General features: G+C 48.1%; 1 protein-coding gene across 2 annotated transcripts; it reads left to right on the forward strand.

Moving 5' to 3' along the window:
* Nucleotides 1-438: 438 nt before the first annotated feature.
* LOC308165287 (alanine--tRNA ligase, cytoplasmic-like) lies at nucleotides 439-19,442 on the forward strand. 2 transcript variants are annotated; one of them, XM_080539442.1, is made up of 21 exons: nucleotides 439-504; nucleotides 2,866-3,023; nucleotides 3,746-3,934; nucleotides 4,151-4,296; nucleotides 4,678-4,869; nucleotides 5,255-5,399; nucleotides 5,706-5,851; nucleotides 7,242-7,350; nucleotides 7,957-8,107; nucleotides 8,329-8,453; nucleotides 10,453-10,597; nucleotides 10,965-11,143; nucleotides 11,454-11,567; nucleotides 12,452-12,658; nucleotides 13,221-13,405; nucleotides 14,083-14,191; nucleotides 14,357-14,470; nucleotides 14,837-14,956; nucleotides 16,820-16,906; nucleotides 17,861-17,974; nucleotides 19,207-19,442. In XM_080539442.1, the coding sequence occupies exons 2-21, from the start codon at nucleotides 2,880-2,882 to the stop codon at nucleotides 19,384-19,386; spliced, it is 2,901 nt and encodes a 966-aa protein (XP_080395568.1). In that variant the 5' UTR covers nucleotides 439-504; nucleotides 2,866-2,879; the 3' UTR covers nucleotides 19,387-19,442. The 2 variants fall into 2 exon arrangements, with proteins under 2 accessions (XP_080395568.1, XP_080395569.1); XM_080539443.1 differs by having other exon boundaries at nucleotides 465-508.
* Nucleotides 19,443-25,816: the final 6,374 nt, after the last annotated feature.

The raw sequence follows: 25,816 nt of genomic DNA on the forward strand, positions 1-25,816 counted from the left end.
ATAATATAGTTATGTTTGTTCAACCCAATATATAGCATATTTATTCAGACATAATGTATAGATTATATAGACTATTATTATATAATAATAAGATATTATATAACATCTTATTATATGATTATTGTTATAGATATAATAAGATATATTATATAGATGATATAATCTTGGATAGTTAAAGCACTAGTCTGACTAGTTTTCTTTCCATTGCATCAGCCAACGAGACGACCGTAAACCCTCTAATAGTGGCCTCCATTCCGACCAATATTAGAGGATTTACGGTAGTTACATCAGTCTGGGGTTTGACGGGGTGGCGGATTACAGCCAATAGAAACGGAGTCTCGCCGAAGTGCCGGTCTAGTCCAGCCAATAGGGTGAGCGTGTGGGTCCCGTCCAGCCAATAGAGTGTGCATGTGGGCGGGCTCTGTCACTGCGGCAGCGTGGAGAGTCAGACAGCAGCGGCGGTGGAAGATTCATCACACACACACATATATATATATCTACTTTGTGAGTATTACAATTTGAAAACCTCTGATTGAATTCAATACAATAGTTGGTTATATAAATACGTCTAATGTTGCATTGTGAAATGGATGAAAAACACAGCGAGACTGAGCTCCTTGAAACGTTACTAGCTGACGTTAGCAGAGATTCAATGACTGGGAGCCAGGTGGCTATAAGCTGTAAACCTGCCACACTGTGTGTGTGTGTGTGTGTGTGTGTGTGTGTGTGTGTGTGTGTGTGTGTGTGTGTGTGTGTGTGTGTGTGTGTGTGTGTGTGTGTGTGTGTGTGTGTGTGTGTGTGTGTGTGTGTGTGTGTGTGTGTGTGTGTGTGTGTGTGTGTGTGTGTGTGTGTGTGTGTGTGTGTGTGTGTGTGTGTGTGTGTGTGTGTGTGTGTGTGTGTGAGTGAACACTGTACTGTTGATATAATTCTACCGATAACATGCCTATCCGCTTCCATGGTATGAACATCATACATCATACTCCAACATATGGTCCTCCGGTAGTCATTCATGTCGGCTTAGCGGTGTGTTGTGTTGTCAAAGCGGGGCTCCGGTAGTCAGGAGCGGGACACAGGATGTTTTCCGTCCGTGGGGCCCGGGGTCCCCGCGGGGCTCGGCTGTTTCCTGCTGCAGTCCACCGGAGGGAATAAAAACCGACTGCTGCTGTTTAATTATAACCGGGATAAACGACTTCACCTGAGAAAAACAAACGGCTTTACCTTAGAATAACACACACTCACTCACTCACACTCACTCACACTCACTCATACACACACTCAGACTCACACTCACTCACACAATCACTCACTCACTCATACACACACTCATACACACACTCACTCATACACTCACTCATACACTCACTCACTCATACAAACACGCATACACACACTCACTCATACACTCAGACTCACACTCACTCACTCATACACACACTCACTCATACACTCAGACTCACACTCACTCACTCACTCATACACACACTCACTCGTACACACTCACTCACTCATACAACCACTCACTCACTCATACAACCACTCACTCATACAACCACTCACACACACACACGGTGGAACGGTGACTTAATGACAGTTGACCTGAGGGGGAGAGGCCATCTTTCCTGTTGGGTTAGTTTGGACTGAGAGGTAGGGAGTCTGGGGATGACACACACACGCACACACACACACACACACACACACACACACACACACACACCAGCCATGAACCCCAGGAATATGTTACATTTCATTTACATTTTTGGCATTTAGCAGATGCCTTATTCCAAAGTGACTAAGCAAGTAAATCATCAATTCACCAGTCGTAGCAGGAAGAGTAATCTAGCTCAGGCCAGGGGCCATTGGCAGTCGTCGTGATAGAAGAAGCAAGAAAGAAAGATTATAAAACATTTTTTAAAAGATTATAGACACTGGAGAAACAGTACAAGGGGGGTAGTAGAAATCTTAGTAGACACAGTATAGGGGGAAGCAGGTGTCACAGGACTCCAGGAGACAGTGCTGGGGGGTAGTAGATGTCTCAGGAGGAGCAGTTAAGGTGTAGCCTGAAGAGATGGAGGTCTTCAGTCTCCGACGGAAGATGGGTAGTGACTCTGCAGTTCTCACAGCCGTGGGAAGCTCTTTCCAACGGCGGGGAGCCAGTGTAGTGAAGAGACGTGACCGGGCAGTGTGACTGCCGTGTTGGCGTAGAGGTGGTGGGGCCAGGCGGCCAGCAGAGGTGGAGGAGTGGAGTGAACTGGCTGAAGTTTGGGGGGTGACCATTGCCTGCAGGTAGGCAGGGGCTGTCCCTTTTGCTGCCTGGTAGGCAAGCACCAGGGTCTTGAATCTGATGATGCAAGATGCTATCGGGAGCTAGTGCAGGGTGCGAAGGTCTGTCTTCATGGACTTCAAGTATGTCTGTCTGTCATCATAGACCTGTCTGTCTGTCTGTCTGACAGTGCATAGACCTGTCTGTCTGTCTGACAGTGCATAGACCTGTCTGTCTGTCACTATAGGCCTGTCTGTCTGTCTGTCTGTCATAGACCTGTCTGTCTGTCACCATAGGCCTGATAGGTTGATAAAGTGGACTGTTTTCCTCTCATGCTATAACCTGAAACCACACATCTGTCTACATGGAAACATGTCACTACAGGTCCTCACAGTGCTTTAGTCTCACACTCATCCTGCTGTTTCTCTGCTATTTGGGGGAGGGGAGGGAGGGAGGGAGGGAGGGAGGGGCGAGGCACACAAGAATGATGCCTGACAGGTCAGGTCAGTTGCTGCAAGACCCTCTGGTCATAAACACCTGGTCTCTCTAACCAGCTGTGTGTGTGTGTGTGTGTGTGTGTGTGTGTGTGTGTGTGTGTGTGTTAGGCAGCTCTTCCAGAATGGACTCTTCTCTGACGGCCGTTCAGATCCGCCAGAAGTTCATCGACTTCTTCCGTCGCTATGACCACCAGTACGTCCACTCCTCCGCTGTCATCCCATTGGATGACCCCACGCTGCTGTTCGCCAACGCCGGCATGAACCAGGTACCCATCCTCATCCCTCCCTTCGTCCTTCCCTCCATCCTTCCATCTCTCCCTCTCTGCCTCCCTCCTTCTCTCCATCCTTCCACCTCTCTCTGCCTCCATCCCTCCCTCCATCCATCCCTCTTTGCCTCCCTCTGCCAGTCTTTCCATCTCTACTTCCTTCCCTCCATCCCTCCCTCTGCCAGTCTTTCCATCTCTACTTTCCTCCCTCCCTCCTTCCCTCTCTCCATCCCTCTCTGCCTCCCTCTGCCAGTCTCCTTTACTCCCTCCAGCCCTCCTTCCATCCCTCCTTCCACCCATCCCTCCCTCCCCCCCCTGCGCCAGACTTTCCATCCCTCCATCCCTCCCTTTCTGCCCCTCCCTCTGCCTCTCCCTCCTTCCACCCCTGCCTCCACCAGTCTTTCCATCCTTGCCTCCACCAGTCTTTCCATCCTTCCCTCCACCTCTCCCTCCACCAGTCTTTCCATCCATCCTTCCCTCCTTCCATACCTCCCTCCCTCTGCCAGTCTTTCCATCCTAGCCTCCCTCCACCAGTCTTTCCCTCCCTCCCTCCCTCCCTCCGCCAACTGATATTTACACCTTTTCCTGCTGTGTTTCAATGTCCGTCATCCTGTTGTTCAAACATCTTTTGGCTCTGTTTGACAATCGTTCAAGTCATCTGAAAGCCGACTCTTATTCATCCTAATGTCCCCCCTCCCCCTCCCCCCCACCTCCCCCTCCAGTACAAGCCCATCTTCCTGAACACCATCGACCCGTCCCACCCCATGGCCCGGCTGCGGCGCGCGGCCAACACCCAGAAGTGCATCCGTGCCGGGGGCAAACACAACGACCTGGACGACGTAGGGAAGGACGTCTACCACCACACCTTCTTTGAGATGCTGGGGTCATGGTCTTTTGGTGACTACTTCAAGGTGAGGGGAGGGGGTAGAGGGATAGGTGGAGGGAAGGAGGGGTGGAGGGAGGGAGGGAGGGAGGGAGGGGTGGAGGGAGGGAGGGAGGGTAACCCTATAACAATGAAGCAGCAGTCTTTAATATTTAATAAACAGCTCATATCTCTGACTCTTCATAATACTAACCACTGCTTCTCCCTCCCTCCCTCCCGCCATCGCTCGCCCCCCCCCCTGCAGCAACTGGCCTGTCAGATGGCTCTGGAGCTGTTGACGGTGGAGTTCGGCATCCCCATCGAGCGTCTGTACGTCACCTACTTCGGAGGGCACGAGGAGGCCGGCCTGGAGCCTGACCTGGAGTGTAAACAGATCTGGCTGGACCTGGGGTGAGCACTACACCCTACACCCTAACCCCTATACACTACACCCTGCACACTACACACTACGCACTACACACTACACCCTACACCCTAACCCCTATACACTACACCCTGCACACTACACACTACGCACTACACACTACACCTTAACCCCTATACACTACACACTACACACTTGACCAGGTAAGTCGCTTTGAAATAAGGCGAGTCAGAGAAAAGTAGTTTCACATGGCGTGCTCTCAAAAGAGGACAGAACACAGCGAAAATAGCTTTTAATCAATTTTGTGTGTGTGTGTGTGTGTCTGTGTCTCTGTGTCTGTGTCTGTGTCTGTGTCTCTGTGTCTGTGTCTGTGTGTCTCTCTCTCTCTCTCTCTCTCTCTCTTCCAGGATGGATGAGAGTCGTATCCTGCCAGGCAGCATGAAGGACAACTTCTGGGAGATGGGGGACACGGGGCCGTGCGGGCCCTGCAGCGAGGTGCACTACGACCGCCTGGGGGGCCGCGACGCCGCTCACCTGGTCAACATGGACGACCCCAACGTCCTGGAGATATGGAACCTGGTCTTCATCCAGTACAACAGGTACAGACACACACACACACATCAACGTCCTGAAGATATGGAACCTGGTCTTCTTACAGTATAAAAACTGACACACACACACACACACACACACATATACACATACACACACACACACACACACACAGGTGGCAGACACACACACACATACACACCACCCTGGACCTGACCACCATGTATACACTCTCTGTCTGTCTCTCTCTCTCTCTCTCTCTCTCTCTCTCTCTCTCTCTCTCTCTCTCTCTCTCTCTCTCTCTCTCTCTCTCTCTGTCTCACTCTCTCTCTCACACACACATATTTCAGTGAAAGTGAACCAGTACCGTATGTAGGACTATAAGACTGTGTGTGTGTGTCCCTCCCCCTCCACCCTAACCCCCCCCCCCAGGGAGTCAGAGACTGAGCTGAAGCCCCTCCCTAAGAAGAGCATTGACACGGGCATGGGCCTGGAGCGCCTGGTCTCCGTCCTGCAGAACAAGATGTCCAACTACGACACGGACCTCTTCATACCCTACTTCCAGGCCATCCAGGAGGTACGACCAGGCTGTCTCCCTGGAGTCTGAGTGCCTTACTCAAGGGCACACTACTAGTGGTGGTGTTCCCAGGTGGGATTTGAACTCATGGCGTGTGTGTGTGTGTGTGTGTGTGTGTGTGTCCGTGTCCGTGTCCGTGTGTCCATGTGTGCCGGTTGCGTGCGCATCTGTGCGCGTGTGCGTATGCCCCTGTGTGTTTGTGTGTGTGTGTGTGTGTCTGTCTGTGTGCGTGTGCGTCTGCGTCTGCGTCTGTGTCTGTGTGTGTGTGTGTGTGTGTGCGTGCGTCTGCGTCTGTGTGTGTTCCAGGGCACGGGGGCCAGGGCATACACAGGGAAGGTGGGGTCAGAGGACGCTGACGGCGTAGACATGGCCTACCGCGTCCTGGCGGACCACGCCCGCACCATCACCATCGCCCTGTCTGACGGAGGTCGCCCCGACAACACCGGCCGAGGGTGAGCCTGTCTGACTGAAATTTCATTTCAAACCTTTATTTATTTTCAAAAGGACAATTGAGGTCACCCTCATTTGGCCAATGTTGTCGAGACATACAGATTATTCAACAAGTTATTCATCAAGTTAACAATAAACATTGATAAATGAAGAAGCAGTAAAGACATAAGACATCATAAAATATAAAGACATATATAAAGTACAGAATGGGGCAAAAAACTCAAAACAATTGCAAACTGTCGCAGGCAGATCAGCAATTACATTTCTAAAACTCCCAAAGGACAAAGGGTTCGACAACCCTCTTTATGCATGTCATTAGAAAACTGGTTCTCTTCCTGTATACAAAAACTTTTTTTTTCCTTATTTTACAAGCAAGATTGTCTATATGATATTTAAATTAAAATTGATCATCTAGCCAGATTCCAAGATATTTATATTCTGTAACCTTCTCTATGACAGACCCATTTCTAGTCGAAATATGCAAACTATTTTGAGGGATATCTCTGGCCCTAGAGAACACCATACATTTAGTTTTGCTTGCATTGAGTACAAGCTTAAGGCCAATGAGCTGATCTTGCAAAACATTAAATGAGAGTTGTAGATTGTCAATAGCTGATTGTACAGAGTCAGCAGTGTAGTAGATAATTGTGTCATCCGCGTACAGATGAGCTTGACAACAACTCAGGGATACAATAATGTCATTAATATAAATAGTGAATAAAACAGGGCCCAGGATCGACCCTTGTGGAACACCTTTTGTAATGGGTAATAATTCCGACTGGGCTCTCCCCAATTCCACACATTGTTGTCTACCAGATAAATAGCTCTGGAACCAACCGCAAGCGCTGCTATTAAAACCAACACTGTATAGTCCTTTTAGAAGAGGAGAAGATCAACCGTATCAAACGCTTTTGACAGATCAATAAATAGGGCAGCACAATGTTTCTTTTTGTCCAGGGCGGATACTATATCATTAACAACTAAAGTGGTGGCTGAGATTGTACTGATGATTTAGCTCTAAAGCCAGATTGATGAGGGCTTAAAGCAGAGTGGTTAGAGAGAAATGCTTTAACTTGGACATTCATCAATGATTCCAGGATTTTAGCCAAACCCCCCCCGCCCCCCCAGGTATGTGTTGAGGTGTATCAGTGTATTGACCCCCCCCCCCAGGTATGTGTTGAGGTGTATCAGTGTATTGACCCCCCCCCCCAGGTATGTGTTGAGGTGTATCAGTGTATTGACCCCCCCCCTCCCAGGTATGTGTTGAGGTGTATCAGTGTATTGACCCCTCCCAGGTATGTGTTGAGGTGTATCAGTGTATTGACCCCCCCCCCCCCTCCCAGGTATGTGTTGATGTGTATCAGTGTATTGACCCCCCCCCCCCCCTCCCAGGTATGTGTTGAGGCGGATCCTGAGGAGGGCGGTCAGGTACTCTCATGAGAAGCTGGGGGCTCAGAGGGGATTCTTCTCCTCGCTGGTGGACGTGGTGGTCCAGAGTCTGGTGAGGACAACACCTGTCTGTCTGCCTGTCTATCTGTCTGCCTGCCTGTCTGTCTGTCTGTCTGTCTGCCTCTCTGTCTGTCTCTGTCTGTCTGTCTGTCTCTCTGTCTCTCTGTCTCTCTCTGTCTGTCTCTGTCTGTCTCTGTCTGTCTCTCTCTCTCTCTGTCTTTCTCTCTCTCTCTCTCTTGCATGTGCACACACACACACACACACACACACACACACACACACACACACACACACACACACACTCACACAAACCTCATTCACACATAAGAGCTTTCCCATAAAATTCCATGGAATTTACCTGGTAAGGGGCATGAGTGAACGGATTTTCAAGGGAAATCTTGTACCCGGTCAAGTAATTCCTTGGAAAATGCAGGGAAGGTTTAGGTGTGAACTGAAGCCTGAACATTGCCTGGTCCGGCACGTAAAAGTTGACTCAAGACATTTTCACGTGGAACAAGTACTAAACTTGTTTTCAACCTACCCCCCAGGGTGAGGCGTTCAGAGAGATCACTCCAAGCACCCATACTCACACCCCTCCCACCCCCCTCCTCCCCCTCCTCCTCCTCCCTCCCCCCCTCCCCCCTCCCCCCTCCCCCAGGGCGAGGCGTTCCCGGAGCTGAGGAAGGACCCTGAGATGGTGAAGGACATCATCAACGAGGAGGAGGCGCAGTTCCTCAAGACGCTCAGCAGGGGGCGCAAGATCCTGGACCGCAAGATCCAGAGTCTGGGAGACAGCAAGACCATCCCTGGTAACCCTAGTAACCCCTACACACTACACCCTATACACTACACCCTATATACTACACCCTACACCCTATACACTACACCCTATACAATACGCACTACACCCTACACATTACACCCTATACACTACGCACTACACACTACGCACTACACCCTATACACTACACACTTCATTACATACACTTCATTAAACTCTTTCCCCTTCCTCCCCCGCCCCTCCCTCCAGGTGACACAGCCTGGTTGTTGTATGACACCTACGGGTTCCCCCTGGACCTGACGGCTCTGATCGCAGAGGAGAGAGGGATGGTCGTAGACACCGCCGCCTTCGAGGAGGAAAAGAGGGCTGCACAGGTGACCTACCCCCTACCCCCATACCTCCTAGCCCCTACCTCCTAGCCCCTACCTCCTAGCCCCTACGTCCTAGCCCCTACTTCCTAGCCCCTACTTCCTAGCCCCTACCTCCTAGCCCCTACCTCCTAGCCCCTACCCTCTAGCCCCTACCCTCTAGCCCCTACCTCCTAACCCCTACCTCCTAGACCCTACCTCCTAGACCCTACCCTCGAGCCCCTACTCCCTAGCCCCTACCCCCTAGCCCCTACCTCCTACCCCCTATCTCCTACCCCCTAGCCCCTACCCCCTAGCCCCTACCTCCTACCCCCTATCTCCTACCCCCTAGCCCCTACCCCCTAGCCCCTAGCCCCTACCTCCTAGTCCCTGTCCAGTGTGTTTGTCTTAATGGTTAAGTCTTCTAATGCAGTGTTTTTCAACCTTTTTTGTGCCACGGCACATTTCTTACCTTGAAAAAATCCCACGGCACACCGCCATCCCAAATGTTACAAAATGATACATAGTAGCCTATTATATACGGAACATTATAAGAACTTGTCGTTATACTAACTCAATGCGAAGCCTGGCCCTGTATGTTGGCCCTGTATGTTGGCCATGTATGCGAGCCTTGCGCACAATTTGTCACTTGCAAGCAGCTTTGCGTCATCACACTTCTCATCAGTTAAAAAGGTTTTCAGCTCCTCCCGTAACTCAAACACGCGGGCCAGCACTTTTCCGCGGGACAATCATCGGACCGCCGTATGGAGCAATAACGTCTTATGCTCCGCTCCCATCTCTTCACATAATGCTGCAAATAAGCGGCTTTTCAGAGGTCTTGTTTTTACAAAGTTTACCATACGAGCAACAGCATTCAACACATCAGATATCTCCGCTGGTAAAGTCTCGGTAAAGTTCTGCCCCTCAGCACTACGTCTCCTAAAGACGTCCGCTTTCCCCTCTACTGTGTCCCTAAGAACTTCTATCGCCCCCCTTTGTACTGCTTCTCTGTTCCTCCAGTATTAAAAAAAAATAAAAAGGTTTTAGAAAAAGGTGGTAGAAGAAGGTTTCTCCTTCTATCAGTGGCCCCGAGCCTGAGCTAGATTACTCTTCCTGCCACGAATGGTGATGATGATTCACATGCTTAGCATTCAAATGTATTGATTGTAAGTCGCTTTGGAATAAGGCGTCTGCTAAATGCAAAAATGTAAATGTAATAGCTGCTGCTCCATCAGTGCAGACACTTACGCAGCTGTTCCACTGAAGTCCTCCTTGTTCGACATACTCTGATGTGATCTGAAATATTTCCTCCCCTGTTCTTTTTTTTATGCAATGTCTTGCAAAAAAGACATTTTCTGTGATTGTGTCTCCATCCACAAAGCGTGCATTGGCCAAGAGTTGAGCCAAGACTCAAGTTGCAAAGCAAACTGCCCACTGCCACGTATCTTCTCCAAAACAACACTTTCGATATCTGCAGACATGTCAGCAATGCGTCTGGCTATCGTCTTAATCGAGAGGGGAACTTTGGCAATTTCTTTAATTTCTGTGTCCTTGTTTTGGAGTGACGGGTGTTTTGTTTGCAGATTGTGTTTAAGCTTGCTAGGGACCATGGCACTGTTTGATAGCTGTCCACCACAAAGCACAATGGAGTCGGTGCAGCAGGATCTTTCTTCAAATATGTATCCATCTTTGTTGTTAGCATTGTCACTTGTCTGCCCGCATCTCTAATTCTCTCTAAATATATAAAAATCAACAACGTCAGATTAAGCTATTAATCGAGCTACCGCCACCTACAGGCCTACCACCTATGCGCAACCATAAGAGAGCTGTATGAAATCTTTTTCTTTTTTTTTTGCCTTAATTTTTCTGGACCAATTAAGTCGAATTTGATCATTTCCCACGGCACATCTGATGATCTCTCACACTAGTGTGCCGCGGCACAGTGGTTGAAAAACACTGTTCTAATGAATACATGACACATGCTCTTAAACATGACCCTGTGTGTGTCCGTGTGTGTCCCTCCCAGGTGAAGTCCCAGGGTAAGGGGTCAGGTGATCAGGACCACCTGATGCTGGACATCTATGCCATCGAGGAACTGAGGACCAAGAACATCCCGCCCACGGACGACTCCCCCAAATACACCTACACCGCCGATGACACGGGCAGCTATGGTGAGACACACTGACACAGACAGACAGACACACACACACACACGGACACTGACACACACACACGGACACAGACAGACAGACACACACACTGACACAGACAGACACGGACACACGGACACAGACAGACACACACACGGACACAGACAGACAGACACACACACACGGACACTGACACAGACAGACAGACAGACAGACAGACACACACATGGACACAGACAGACACGGACACACACACAGACACCCTGTATTAAGCCTGTACTCTCCCTGGCCAGACTTAGGGCCCCTGGGGCTATAAAAAGTTACGTTATTATTATTATTGTTATTATTATTGTTATTATTATTATTAAGCCTGTCCTCTCCCTCCCAGACTTCGGGCGTCCTGTGGGCCGGGTCCTGGCCCTGCGGAGGGAGCGTGCCTTCGTAGAGGAGGTGGTGACGGGGCAGCAGGTGGGCGTGCTGCTGGACTCCACCTCCTTCTACGCCGAGCAGGGAGGGCAGAGCTACGACGAGGGCTACATGCTGCTGGAGGACGACGCCGCCGCCGACGTGAGGCCTTTAGTTTAGCACACTAACACAGCCGTTAGCTTAGCACGCTAACACAGCCCTTAGCTTAGCACGGTAACGCAGCCCTAAAGGCAGAGGTTGTCTAAATTGATAAAGAACATTGGTATCATAAAGTCAAGTCTTAAATATGTATCTATTAAAGTTTTAATATTTTAATAGAGTCAAGTCTGAAATATTTTCAAGGCAAGGGATTCTGAAATATTTTCAAGGCAATCTAAACCAGATATGAAAATACCAGCAATATGAAATTATGACAATTGACTGTCACCCCCCCTCCCTCCCCCCCCCACAGAAGATGGAGTTCACAGTAAAGAACACCCAGGTGCGGGGGGGCTACGTGCTGCACGTGGGCACCGTCTACGGGACCCTGAAGGTCGGGGACCGCCTCACCCTGCACGTGGACGAGGTAACGCATCACTTCCTGTCACCCCGTTGTCACTTCCTGTCAATCGAAGAGGCTGGTTTCCTGCACCAACATTAAGCAATGGAGGCTCTCTGTCTGTCTGTGTTTCAGGTTTAGTCTTAAAAGGATGACATCGCATGTGACATGTTCTAATGCTTTGGTCCTCATATCGAGATCTGATGTAATGATCTGATTCCAACCCTAACCCACATCGCTAGTCAACTAACACAGCTTGTTTTGTGAGCCTGCTATTAATGTAAAGTAGTGTTATAGTTAACTAGGTAACAGTGGGGATTACTCACCCAATCCATTGCGTTGCAGTATTTTGGCTTGACTAGCGAGTTTGTGTTGTGATTCTCAACAGCGTTGAAACGTAGTTCCGTGTTTCAAGAGAAGTCAGAAGACTAGAACGTGTCACATATTTAACGAGACATGAAAATAGGCTGAACCCCATCCCTTTAACACTAGAACAGCCGTGCCTTTTTCACCTACTATAAGAGAGGAGGTCAAATGACCATAGTCTTTACAATGGGAAGCTGCTACTGACACACAACAACCACTAGTTGGCCGTCTTGTAAATTAGCCTGCCTCCGACACAGAAAAACTGCAAAATAGCTTCATATTAGCTTATCCTGATGTGATTTTGAAAATGTAAGGATACTGGGTGGTAGAACCCATATATCTAGGAAAAGTCATGAAAGGAGGGTCCTGAAATTTGATCGAGTGCAAAGATATAACATTTGTTTTTTGCCACAGGGTCACACTAAACTAGTCCTCTCCTTCCCTCCTCTCTCTCTCTCTCTCCCACATCCCTCTCTCCCTCTCTCTCTCCCCCATCCCTCCTCTCTCTCTCCCTCCCCCCATCCCTCCTCTCCTCCTCCCCCCAGGCGAGGAGGAGGCCCATCATGAGTAACCACACCGCCACCCACATCCTGAACTTCGCCCTGCGGGGGGTGCTGGGGGAGGCGGACCAGAGGGGGTCCCTGGTGGCCCCCGACCGCCTGCGCTTCGACTTCACCGCCAAGGGAGCCCTCTCCCCCGGGGAGGTCCGACGCACTGAGGAGATCGCCTGTGCCATGATCAGAGATAACAAGGTGAGGTGGGAGGTAGGGCAGGGAGGGGGGAGGGAGGGAGGGGGGAGGTAGGGGGGAGGCCTGTGCCATGATCAGAGAGGGGGGAGGCCTGTGCCATGATCAGAGGGGAGGGAGGGGGGAGGCCTGTGCCATGATCAGAGATAACAAGGTGAGGTGGGAGGTAGGGCAGGGAGGGGGGAGGGAGGGAGGAGATCGCCTGTGCCATGATCAGAGATAACAAGGTGGGGGGGGGGGGGGGGGGGGTAGGGGAGGGCTATAGCGCTTATATATGGCGCTACTTCCTGATATCCGCGAGTGGGGGACGTGAGTGAAAACGGTCATATCTCAGCGTAGGAATGTCGGATTTACGTCGGATGACTTTTTTTGCTACATGCTTAGTGGAGTCAGGAGCACAAATAACCCTCACTCTCTCACATTCCCTCACACTCCCTCACACTCCCTGGGCCTAAGTAAAAAAAATTAAAATAAAATAGAAATGTGTCATTGTTCAAAAAGATTCTTCAGTTCAACAGTTGAATGTCATAAACAGTTAATGTGTGTGTGTGCCCCCCCCCCCCCCCAGCCTGTGTATGCCCTGGACACCCCCCTGGCAGAGGCCAAGTCCATCCAGGGCCTGCGGGCGGTGTTTGACGAGACCTACCCTGACCCGGTGCGCGTGGTGTCCATCGGCATCCCTGTGGAGGACCTGCTGGCTGACCCTGCCTCCGCCGCCGGGTCCCTCACCTCCATAGAGTTCTGCGGAGGAACGTGAGTAGTGGGGGGGGAGGTAGGAGGTAGGAGGTAGGAGGTAGGGAGGTAGGGGGTGGGGGGGTAGTGTGTTCATGCATCTTTAATTGTATATTTTCATTTAATAATTATTATTATCATAGTAATAATGATGATGATGGTGTTTGTGATGATGATGATAATAATAATAACTTTTATTTGTATAGCGCTTTTCCTGCAAACGTTGCAGCTCAAAGTGCTTTATATAATCATAATTTCATTATTTAGTAATTTAAAGGCAATATTACAAATATGAGTTTTTAGTCTTGACTTGAACATATCTGCTGAGGTTGCATCCCTAATGTAAACTGGCAGTGCATTCCACAATTTGGGTGCATAAAATGAGAATGCAGCCTCACCAAATATCCTTTTGTACATGTGGTACACAGAGAAAACCAGCGTCAGAAGACCTGAGAGCTCTATTGGGCTGATATGCTAGCAAAAGGTCTTTCTGATATTCTGGTGCTAATCTATTCTGAACTCAACAGGAAGCCAGTGTAGAGTCTCTAAAATAGGAGTTATATGAGCTCTTCTGCTTGTTTTGGTTAAAACTCTCGCTGCTGCATTTTGGACTAATTGCAGCTGGCCAATAGCTTTCTTCTATGATGATGATGATGATGATGGTGTTTGTGATGATGATGAGGTGTTTGTGATGTCAGCCATCTGAGGAACTCAGGCCACGCCTCTCCCTTCGTCATCGTGTCTGAGGAGGCCATCGCCAAGGGGATACGCCGGATCGTCGCTGTGACGGGGGCTGAGGCTCAGAAGGTGAGAGGAGATGGTGTGTGTGCGTGCGTGCGAGTGCGTGTGCGCGTGCGTGCGTGTGAGCTAGTGTGCGTGTGAGCGTGTGTGTGTTTTGGGTAACCAATGTTGATGATGTTAATGTTGTAACATTAACCCCCTACCCCCCTCCCTCCTCCCCCCTCCCCCCAGGCCCAGAGGAAGGCTGATGCTCTGAGACAGGGTCTGTCCACCCTGGGGGAGAAGGTCAAGGGTCAGACTGCCCCCAACAAAGACGTGCAGAAGGAGATCGCTGACATGACCGAGGTGTGTGTGTCTGTCTGTCTGTCTGTCTGTCCGCGCATGCATCCAACAGACTGGCCTTGTCACACCGATACTCGGCTTTAGTGACTGAGGTAAATAGATATTCAGCTTTAGTGACTGAGGTAAATAGATACTCAGCTTTAGTTACTGAGGTAAATAGATACTCAGCTTTAGTTACTGAGGTAAATAGATACTCAGCTTTAGTAACTCGAGGTAAAGTAACTAAACTAACTTAAGTTCACTGGGTTTTTCTTTTTCTTCTGTCTGTCTGTCTGTCTGTGTGTGCGTGCGTGCGCGTAAGTGTGTACTCAGTGTCTCTTTGTGTAACAGTCCATAGTGTCTCTGTGTAACAGTGTGTGTGTGTAACAGTCCCTAGGCACGGCAGTGACCTCCCAGTGGCAGAAGGATGAGATGAGAGAAGCTCTGAAGGCTCTGAAGAAGACCATGGACGACCTGGACCGAGCCTTCAAGGCTGACATACAGAAGAGGGTGAGGAGGGGAGGGGGAGGGGAGGAGGAGGAGAGAGGTGGGGGAGAGGAGAGAGGGAGGAGAGGAGACCATGGACGATCTGGACCGAGCCTTCAAGGCTGACATACAGAAGAGGGTGAGGAGGGGGAGGGGAGGAGGAGGAGAGAGGTGGGGGAGAGGAGAGAGGGAGGAGAGGAGACCATGGACGACCTGGACCGAGCCTTCAAGGCTGACATACAGAAGAGGGTGAGGAGGGGGAGGGGAGGAGGAGGAGAGAGGTGGGGGAGAGGAGAGAGGGAGGAGAGGAGACCATGGACGATCTGGACCGAGCCTTCAAGGCTGACATACAGAAGAGGGTGAGGAGGGGGAGGGGAGGAGGAGGAGAGAGGTGGGGGAGAGGAGAGAGGGAGGAGAGGAGACCATGGACGACCTGGACCGAGCCTTCAAGGCTGACATACAGAAGAGGGTGAGGAGGGGGAGGGGAGGAGGAGGAGTAGGGTTGGGTACCGTTTGGGTTTTATCCGGTACCGGTACCTAACCGATACTTTAAAAACGGTACCGGTACCAAAACGGTACTTAATTCGGTACTTTTTATTTTTTTAAATGACATATATATATATATATATATAATAATAACACGGTCGACAACATTAAACAGCTTTTCACTTTTTTATTGCTGAGGCACAATATATATTAGTTAAATATACACTCAAATTAAAATAAATGAAAATAAAACTCCTGAGCCTTGGGGACTCCATTAAGCTGGGGGTGCCTATCGTTGGTACTGATGTCGAATACGAGTACACACTTGTTCGGCAGCCCCTCAAGGACATCAGAATATTCTTAGAAAAGGGATCTAGTGAAGAGGCCTGCATAGCCCCCAGAACCAAGAAGACCGAGAGGAAATATAACTCTGATGAACTGGAGCCCTCCGCCTCGTCAAAATCCAAACTCTGTTGCCGCTCAGCTACTACTCCCCTCCCCCTCTCTGGTCCATGTTGACATGACGATTCATTTTTCAGACACAGTAGTAGGATAAGGACAGTACCCGAATATCAAGAGATCCCCGATCATGTTGTCCTCCTCGCAGAGACGCAGCCACACATCCGCACAACGTCATCAACAGACGCGTCGAATCCTGGAGTGCACTGTCCAATCAAAGGCTTGCGTTCGTAAACTCGCTCTGAGAGCGTCTCAGCGCACACTGGGCCCGACGTCATAAGGGGAGCAAGTCATTTGATTGGACAGAAGGCATTCCACGAGTGGTGCTCAGAATTCCAGCACGAGTTACGGAACGCACCCATAAGTCGAGCGTCGCGTTACGCCAACCCGCTAGCGGAAGTTGCTATTAGCAACCTTCTCGTTATCCTTCCGTACTCGCTGCTTTCACTGAGTGGAAATTTAACAGGCGATGTGACGTCGCGAGATAGAAAAGTACCGAAATGAGGCACCGAAATCTCCTTTGCGATTCGGTACGGGTACATACCGAATGTAAAGTAACCGGTACCTACCGGTACCGATTTTCGGTACCCAACCCTAAGGAGGAGAGAGGTGGGGGAGAGGAGAGAGGGAGGAGAGGAGACCATGGACGACCTGGACCGAGCCTTCAAGGCTGACATACAGAAGAGGGTGAGGAGGGGGAGAGAGGGGGAGGGGGGGAGAGGGGAAGGAAGGGGAGGAGAGGAGGGAGGAGGGAGGGAGGGAGGGACACAAGGCCAGACTAGATGTATTGATCAAAGCCAGACTAGATGTATTGATCAGATCATGCCAGACTGTATTGATCATAGGCCTAAAGTATGACACAGAATAGATATTTAACAACCCCACCCCTGTCCTCCCCCCCCCCCCCCCTTTCCTCTCCCCCCCCCCCCGCCCCTCCTCCAGGTTCTAGACCAGACCCGGGAGATGATTGACAGCCACCCCAACAAGCCTCTGGTTGTCATGGAGATGGAGACTGGAGCCTCTGCCAAGGTACTGGTACACTTCACACACACACACACACACACACACACACACACACACACACACACACACACAGAGCAGGAGGAAGCAACAACTATATTTCTATGTATTGTAGGGGTGTAACAGTTCACAAAAATGTCGGTTCGATACGTACCACAAGTCACGGTTCAGTTTCGTACAGCAGGGTAAAAATTCACAAATCCTAGATGTCCAGCCATACGTTGTGAGAGTGATGGCAGATGCCTTGGATAAGTCGTGGAGAACTGTAGTTTGTGCTTGTTTATAAAGGGCTGGTATGATTTGCTGGATGAAATGCGGACACGGGAGCTAGGCTCGAGACTCAATTACTTTAAACATGTGTTTAAAACCTGTGTTCTCGACAAGGGAGTATGGTCGCATGTCAGCTGCTATAAAAACACCTCATGGCGTTTGTTATGGCTTTGGCACGGTCTGAATTGTTAGCGAGAGGCTGCTAAAATGACATAGTTGGCTTTGCACTTCACTCTGTTTTTTCTTGTACCTGTGATGTTCACATTCGGGGGATGCCGACTCAAATGAGTGGAGCAAGTTTGACGTACAGCCAGCTGCATACCCGATCGCAGTTGAACAATGTCGGCATATAGCTTTGGTCTGATCCACCTGTCTTTGTCCATCGTCATTGTAGGTAACTGAGAAACCGTAATTAGTCAAATTACTAACAATCTCTTTGTGGCATTACTTCTGTAATTCTGCAATTCTGTAAGTTCTGCAGCCGTAAAAGAACGCTAAAGAAATGCGACCCGAACCGAAGGACTGTAGAGAACAAATCGGTACAAATACGTGAACCGTTACACCCCTAGTATATTATGAGTTGAGCTTAATAATAAAGATAGTCCTTAAAAATGATCTAACCCTCCTCCCCTCCCCTCCCCCCCCCATCCTCCTCCTCTCCTCTCCCCTCCCCCCCCCCCCCTCCTCCACCAGGCCCTGAACGAGAGTCTGAAGCTGTTGAAAACCCACTCCCCCCAGACCGCCGCCATGCTGTTCACTGTAGACCCCGACGCCGGCAAGATCATCTGTCTCTGCCAAGTCCCCCAGGTAACACCTGTCTGCCTGTCTGTCTCTGTCTGTCTGTGTCTGTCTGTCTGTCTGTCTGCCTGTCTGCCTGCCTGTCTGCCTGTGTCTGTCTCTCTGTCTGACTGTCAGTCTCTCTGTCTGCCTCCTGTCTCTCTGCCTGTCTGTCTCTGTCTGTCTGTCTAAAAAAAAAATCTGCAAGAGGAGCAAATGAAAACTACAATGAATAAAACCAAGTAAATAGATGAAACATTTCATAAGACAATAGTTAATGGATTAAATACGTTAATAAGTGTTTGTGTTTAATCATAACTGCTGCAAAAACATGAAGGTTTTTAGCTTAGATTAAGATATTTTTAGGGTTTGGGCCTGTTTGATTTCTTCAGGGAGTTTGTTCCAGGGGCATGCGTCAGCGTGACTGAAAGCTGCTGCACCGTGTTTTGTTTTCACTCTTGGAATGATTAGCAGATTAGTCTCAGCTGACCTTTTGGGCCTTGCTGGAATATAGGGTGGGAGGAGATCTGATATGTATTTTGGTCCAAGACCATTTTGTGATTTGTATGCAATTAGGAGTACTTTGAATTAAATTCTGAGAGACTGGTAGCCAGTGTAGAGATCTAGAGAGGTGTAGTGTGTTCAAACTTCATCGTTTTTATTAGGACCCTAGCAGCAGCGTTTTTCACGGTCTTGTTTGGACATGAAACCTCTCATTCTTGTTATATTTTTCAGGTGATAGTAGGCTGATTTAGTTATTGAGTTTATGTGGCTATTGAAGTTTAGATCGGAGTCTAGAATTACACCAAGATATCTGACCTGTTTTTTAGTTTGAAGAGAGAGAGAGAGAGAGACATTCGATCTTTTGTCAGGTGCACTGAATACAATTATCTCAGTTTTGTCCTTGTTGGAGGAAGTTATGTGTCATCCAGGCGTTTATTTGTTATACAATTGCAGAGATTGTCGATGGGACTATAGTCGTTCGGTGAGAGGGCTATGTAGATTTGAGTGTCGTCGGCATATAATAGTTGTGGTAGGAAATGTTGTTCTTTTTTATGATGTGTCCCCATGGAAGCATGAGATTGAATAGAAGGGGGCCACGGATTGATCCCTGGGGAACCCCTCATTTTAATTTGGTCAGACACAAAGTTACCAATGGGGACATAATAGCTTCTGTCTTGTAGGTAGGATCTAAACCAGTTTAAGGCAGCACGTAGTGTGTAATGTGTGTGTAGTGTGTAACGTGTATCCCCTCCCCCCAGGACACGGCCCAGCGGGGGCTGAAGGCCAGTGAGTGGGTGCAGGAGGTGTGCCCGCTCATGGACGGGAAGGGGGGCGGCAAGGACCTGTCGGCCCAGGCCACCGGCAGGAACACACACGCCCTGCAGGAGGCGCTGGAGCTCGCCAACACCTTCGCCCTCCTCAAGCTGGGAGACAACTGAAGAGGAGAAAGAGGAGGAGGAGGCTGGGGGGGGGGTGACGGAGACACCCCAGGATTCTGCCTCAGTGTGGTAGGCTGGTGGAACAGCCAGGGGAGGCTGCTGGAGGTAGAAATGGGAAGACGGAGGAGTTCTGTGCTATTACAATGAGGCCCTCCGTCCTCCCGTTTCTACCTCCCGCAGCCTCTCCTGGGGGTTGGTCTGCTACACGACTGACAGCTGCCTCGGGGGGGGGGGGGGGGGGTGCATATGTTGATCATCTGATTGGTTGACAGGATGATTGACAGGTGTGTCCTCCCCATGCATACCTCAACGGTCCACTCCTCTTCACCACCTGTCTCTCTCTTCCGTTCAGCTCTCTTTCTCTCCGTCCTTGTCCTCCCCCTCTCTCCCTCCCTTCCATCCCTCCCGCCCCTCCTCCCTGCCCTCTCCCCATCTGTCTGAGGGATCATCAGTGTGTTTGAGGTGGACAGACTCCTGCCTGCCTGTCCCGCTGAGCCGACCTTCAGCTCTAACCTGTCCCTTCGCAGTCCGTCTCCAACATGCTAGTAGTGTGTATAGATAGACTGACTGTCGTTGTCATTGTCATGTACATTAATGTATAGCTAGCTTCGTTAGCATCCCAACCGCTAGGCTAGCTGTGTACATGCATCTCTATCTAGCGCTGTTAGCATCCCAACCGCTAGGCTAGCTGTGTACATGCATCTCTACCTAGCGCTGTTAGCATCCCAACCGCTAGGATAGCTGTAGCATAGTCTTACTGTCTGTCAGGCATCTCTCTTTGGTATGTAATTGTCGAGTCAGATGATTGATTTATTAAATAAGTAATAATGACATGAAAGAAATGGGATGAATATGGTGACAACTTTGTCAATTGTTGTTTTCATGGAATAAACTTTATTGACACCGAATGCTAACTGTGTTCTGGTCCGTGTGAGAGGAATAATGTGGAATAAACCGCCAGTGTGCTGCTGTTGTCTGTCACATCATAGAAACAGAATAAGTAGAACAGATATGTGACAGGGTCTGGTGAAAAAGTCCTCAAGTAGGGCATTATTGTGTTTTTTCCAGATTATGCTTTATGTTTTATTCCAAATGATGTGTCATACATTGAAATATAAATTATTTACATGTTGGTACACCTCAAACCAAATAGCGGAGAAAGTCGCTCTGAATCACATCAGACACGTTTGCTACCATTGTTGGTAGCTAGCTACCAGCTAAGAAGGAACATTGCTATGAACATCTAACTGCATGTTTAGCACATCACATGCTAACAACACATAACTACGCATAATTAGATGATCACACAGTCCTTGCTTTTGAACACGTCCTAAAATGGCAATTTGTTTACAAGCCATGTATCACTAACCAAGTAGCAGTGGCGGCTGGCCAATAGAGGGCGCTAGGGCGCCGCCCCCACCTTCCAACGCAGCCCCACTTCCTAGTTGCTACTTGTAAAAGATTTTTATAAATAAACATTGTTTATTCATAAAATGCGGCTTATATTCTGTCGGCGCCTATCAGCATTCATTAAAAATCCTCCAATACAATAAACATTTTATCTGTGTGTGTGTAAAATTCACTGTGAAAATACATAGGGGAGGAGTCCGGGACGCCGGCCGAATGGCAGTCTATGGCAGTCCAAATACTTTTGGCTTACACGTGAGCTGTAGCAGCACTCCAATTGGCTGTCTCCTATTTCTCGGTCGGGGCGCAAAAAATGCGCGCAGAGCATGCGCAGATTATAGGTTTACCTAGGCTGCAGCCTAGGGCCACTACCACTAGGGGTAGTAAAAATTTAAAAATGCGTGAGACTTGAGAGCCCTGAATATCCGGTTGTTAAGTCTGACGTCAAACGTGACGTTTTGCAATTTCCGGCTCCGCACCAGAATACCAGTGTACTACAGCGGTAGAATGACAGTTTAATCGTTTTTTAGACTCGGATCTATTCATACAACAAGGGACACAGCACTTTCCCGTTTTCCCCATATTGTCAGGGTATTTGAGCCTCGGAAAAGCGCTATATAAATATAATTTATTATTATTATTATTGCGCCATTTCGAAGACAGCGCCTCAGCCAACTTTGGACCCGGAAACACGTCGCGACTTAACAACCGATATTCGGACAGACAACAGGAGAGGAGAGCAACAGAGAGACAGACAACAGGAGAGGAGAGCAATAGAGACAGAACTGAGGTGAGGTGAGCAACAGAGATAGTTCAGGATGATAACAAACAGTTCAGTATGACAGAGACAACTAATAGAAAGACAATTGTATGATTATAGAGTTTACATGTTCAAGGAAATATTGTATGATAATAGAAAGGTACACTTTAATTTAATTAAAGAAGTAACAAAGAACACATTTATTATCACAATTGCATTGTGTTCCATGTCTTTCTCCATTGAATAAATAATGCCTAGTTGAATGGCTAAACAAGACAACTGTCTGGACAGTACTGCTAGAATTATTCACCTTACCGCTGCACAGATAGACAAAGGGTATAAGTCCATTCTGTTAACATTAGGTCTACTCTGCTAACAAAGACTATTCCAGTTGATTTGTCAGTTGTTGTGCATTATATTTTTGTTGTGTTTGCAGTTTGCCCTTTAATAAGTTATATATAAAAATAATTAAGTTATATATATATTCTCATGCTAAAATCGACTGTAAATCCAGATTTTAAAGTTGATATTCTTCCCCGTGGAGCATGCCCCCATAACCTGTGCCCCACCCAACATTTTTATCACCAGCCGCCACTGATGCGTAGCCTAGAGAAATGTGTGGTGTTTTACACCTTGAGAACTCCATTGCCGATACCTGCCCTCTGTAGTGATGATGGGGAAACAAATATTACGGTAATTACGGTATTTCGTAGGAAAATTCTCATTATGAACCAACATGGAATTCGAATAGAAGCCAGTCCAGTCCGTTCCATTTCTTTTGCGTCCTCAATCAACAGTTGCCTGCACACCCACTTTATGAACCACAAATAGGCCTAATGGTGATGCACCACAACTGCACACTCCAAATATTTTTTTAAAAGAAGATTAATTATATATAATTTATAATAATATACAATAATATATAATATAACATTGTTAAAAGAACGAATAATTGACATTGAAAAGGCTAGATCATGGCGGACACCGGAGTCAAGCCGGATCTATTTCATCCCAGGAATTGGCGAGTTACGACCCCAGCGGACCTTCGCGCAATGTGCCCACAGCAGAAGGCCCGTTTCCTGGCCTATGAGGAGCCTCCCAAGGAGGTGCAAGGTGTGATGGCGGTGGCTGCGTCGCGGCAGCGGGTGTTCGCCAGACTGGCTGCGCGGAAAGGCAGAGATGAGGAGTTGAGCGCTGCGGAGGCGGCAGAAAGGAAAAGGAGAGACTTTGTTATCTGCCAGTTGAAGTCCGCAGAGGCGCTGTCCAGGGTTCGCCACATGAAGATGCGACACCGAAGGAGTCGGGTGAGAACTGTCAACGTTGTATATATAAGGCTTCGTTCGTAAATTCGCTCTGGAAGTCTGATCAGCACTCATGGAATGCCTCTCGTCCAATCAAATGACTTGGTCACTTTATGACGTTGAACCCATTTTGCCCTACGCCCCCTCTCAGAGCGAATTTACGAACGCAGCCATAATATAAGCCTATAGGCCCACCTCATCACGGGCCAACAACCATCATCTGAAATGTGTGTGCTAGCATCAGTTCTTCCAGAAATATTATTAATCCAAATGTTAATGATCTTGATCTGTCCGACATATCATCCAAAAGCAAGAACCAACGATGGAGTCTGAAGGGACCAACATCTGACAGTTTCATCATCTGAAGAAAGCCGTAAAACTATTATAGCCCTGCTCATACTTTCAAATGTTCCTCCTCTTTTAAAGGCCCACGACATAAGCCTGATGATAGCCTGCCAGCCCACTTTTCGAAAGGCTGTACGGTTGGAGGCGTTACTGCCGATTGCAGAGACCAGCCTCGGCGTCAGGGACAGTCTAGATAAACACCAGGTGAGCACAGCACCGCCAGACATCTGCACAGCACAATGCAGAGCCAACAGACAATGCTCAATGTACCAGTGAGAACAGAACCTGGGTAGTAGCTGTTATGTGACTGATCACTGCAAACGGATCTAGATATGAGCTTAGGGACATTAGATATAGAGAGACATAGGTACTTTATTGATCCCAGAGGAGGAGAAATTCAGGTGTTACATCAGCTCAGACCACAAAACAACAACAAAATAAAGTGACTATTGAATAGTAGACTAAAATAAAAGACAAAATAAAATGCTAAATGAAATAAAGATCAACTTAATAGACATCTGAAAACATTACATACAGTAGGAGTTGACTCTGATCACCTGTGTGTGTGTGTGTGTGTGTGTGTGTGTGTGTGTGTGTGTGTGTGTGTGTGTGTGTGTGTGTGTGTGTGTGTGTGTGCGTATAGGAAGTTGTTGATGCTGCTTGGTGGGTAGAAGATGTGGGCTCAGTGAAGAAGCTTTCACATTAGAGAAGTGTCTGATTGGTTTATGATTGGAGTGTGCTACTACTATGTTTCTGTGTGAACTCTTTCAGAGGGAGAGGGTTGAGGAGCTCCTGGAAGACAAGAGCTGGGCCACTCTGCACAGGAGGAAATGATGGTTACCGTGGCGATAGCTGATCAATAAAGGAGACTCACTGTACCGAAGCCTGCGCCCCATCTCTCTCGACACTTCTAGTTAACCCAGTCCTGGTAAATGAACAGGGTTATCTTGATTTGTCTCAAGCATTCACTTCTCTGCTTAAAAAAATTAACTACTCATAAATGGTATAAATGTTGATATAAATTATGTTTAAGAGTATATACACTCACCACTGTATTAGGAATACTATAGTAATACTGGGTAGGGCCTCCCTTTGCTCTCAAAACATCCTGAATTCTTCATGGCTTTGATTTCACAAGATGTTGGAATGTATTTGTTGTAAGTCGCTTTGGATAAAGGCATCTGCTAAATGCCCCCCCCCACCCCCAAATTTAAATGTAATGTTGGAAACATTCTTTTGAGATTCTGGTCCATGATGATGAACACATTGTCATGTTCATGAAACCAGTTTGAGACGACTTTTGCTTTGTGACTTGGTGCAATATCATGCTGGAAGTATCCATTAGAAGATGGGTGTATTGTGGCCATGAAGGGATGCACGTGGTCAGCAACAATACTCAAGTAGGCTGTGGCATTCAAGCGATGATTGATTGGTATTAACAGGCCCAAAGTGTGCCAAGAAAACATTCATTCATACATTCACATTCATTCATTTAAAGTGTTTAGTATTACAATTGATTTATAGCCTGTAATTCACATTTATACCAGTAGGTGACAGCGGGTGCCTGACTTTAATCAGATTTGAGCGTTCATTTAGAATTGTATTTTAACGGGTTCAATACCATGCCTATACCACTGTCTCTGGCTTACATTTGTAAGAAAAAGGAATAGCCCAGGCCTATAGTGTAACAAATCAGTAAAACACAGAGGAGCATCGAGCATATAGTGATTTAGGCTACTCCAAAACCTAATGCATTACAAATCGTCAGCATAACTGCGCTCGCAAATTTGAAAGTTTTTGTGTCATTTTCGTCAGCTGCTTGTGTTTTATTATTATTGAAACGTCTTCGGGACCATTGCCGTTTCGGCAGCGCCAGCTCGAGCTATCTGGTTGGGTTTGTTTTGGACAAATCATGCCCCTCAGCTCAAGATACCTGTCACATGTCTTTGTGATGTCATACTGTATTATTATATTATTTTTAATTATTACATTCTATTAATGTTTTATTCATATTTTATCAGTTCTCTTTTACCCTTCTAATTCCTACTTAGTTCCATAACTGCTTATGCTACCAGTGAAGACAAGAGCAGGTGATCTCCAATTGATAGCGGGTTTTATTGTGTGGCTCTGGTATGTACAGACAGACACGCAAAATGAGAGATAAATACCGGAGCGTCTCCGTTGTTCAGACAGACCCTTACCACCATCATGCCCAGACGTGGCAGAATCACCTCCCGCCCCGTCCGACTTTAAATCATTCCCCTTATGGGGACTTATCATTCCCTCCCTAAGGCGGAATGATTCCCAGCCTTCGGGGGGCTAGACCAGGCCGCCGAAACCAGCCCCTACCTTCCTACCTGACTTCTCTGAGTTCTTATCCATTATCCATCCCAACTATGATAGGATTATTATCACTGGTGATTTTAACTTTCATGTTGATAATGAGGCTGACTTGAGGGCTAGGGAATTTATAGACCTCTTGGAATCTATGGATCTTGTCCAACATGTCAATGAACCCACTCACAATCATGGCCATACCCTTGATCTTGTGATTACAAAGGGTCTTGAGGTCTCAATATCAGGTATCAGCGACCTGGCCCTCTCTGACCATTTCTGT

This window comes from Nansenia antarctica (genome assembly GCF_963989245.1).
Source record: "Nansenia antarctica genome assembly, chromosome: 9".
Lineage (NCBI taxonomy): Eukaryota > Metazoa > Chordata > Actinopteri > Argentiniformes > Microstomatidae > Nansenia > Nansenia antarctica.

Bases quoted from the DNA above. Each gene is read 5' to 3' on its own strand.
- LOC308165287 (XM_080539442.1), top strand. From the start codon at position 2,880: ATGGACTCTTCTCTGACGGCCGTTCAGATCCGCCAGAAGTTCATCGAC. The intron at 4,297-4,677 runs GTGAGCACTACA...TCTCTCTTCCAG, and splicing joins CAGATCTGGCTGGACCTGGG to GATGGATGAGAGTCGTATCC. The intron at 8,454-10,452 runs GTGACCTACCCC...TGTCCCTCCCAG, and splicing joins AGGAAAAGAGGGCTGCACAG to GTGAAGTCCCAGGGTAAGGG.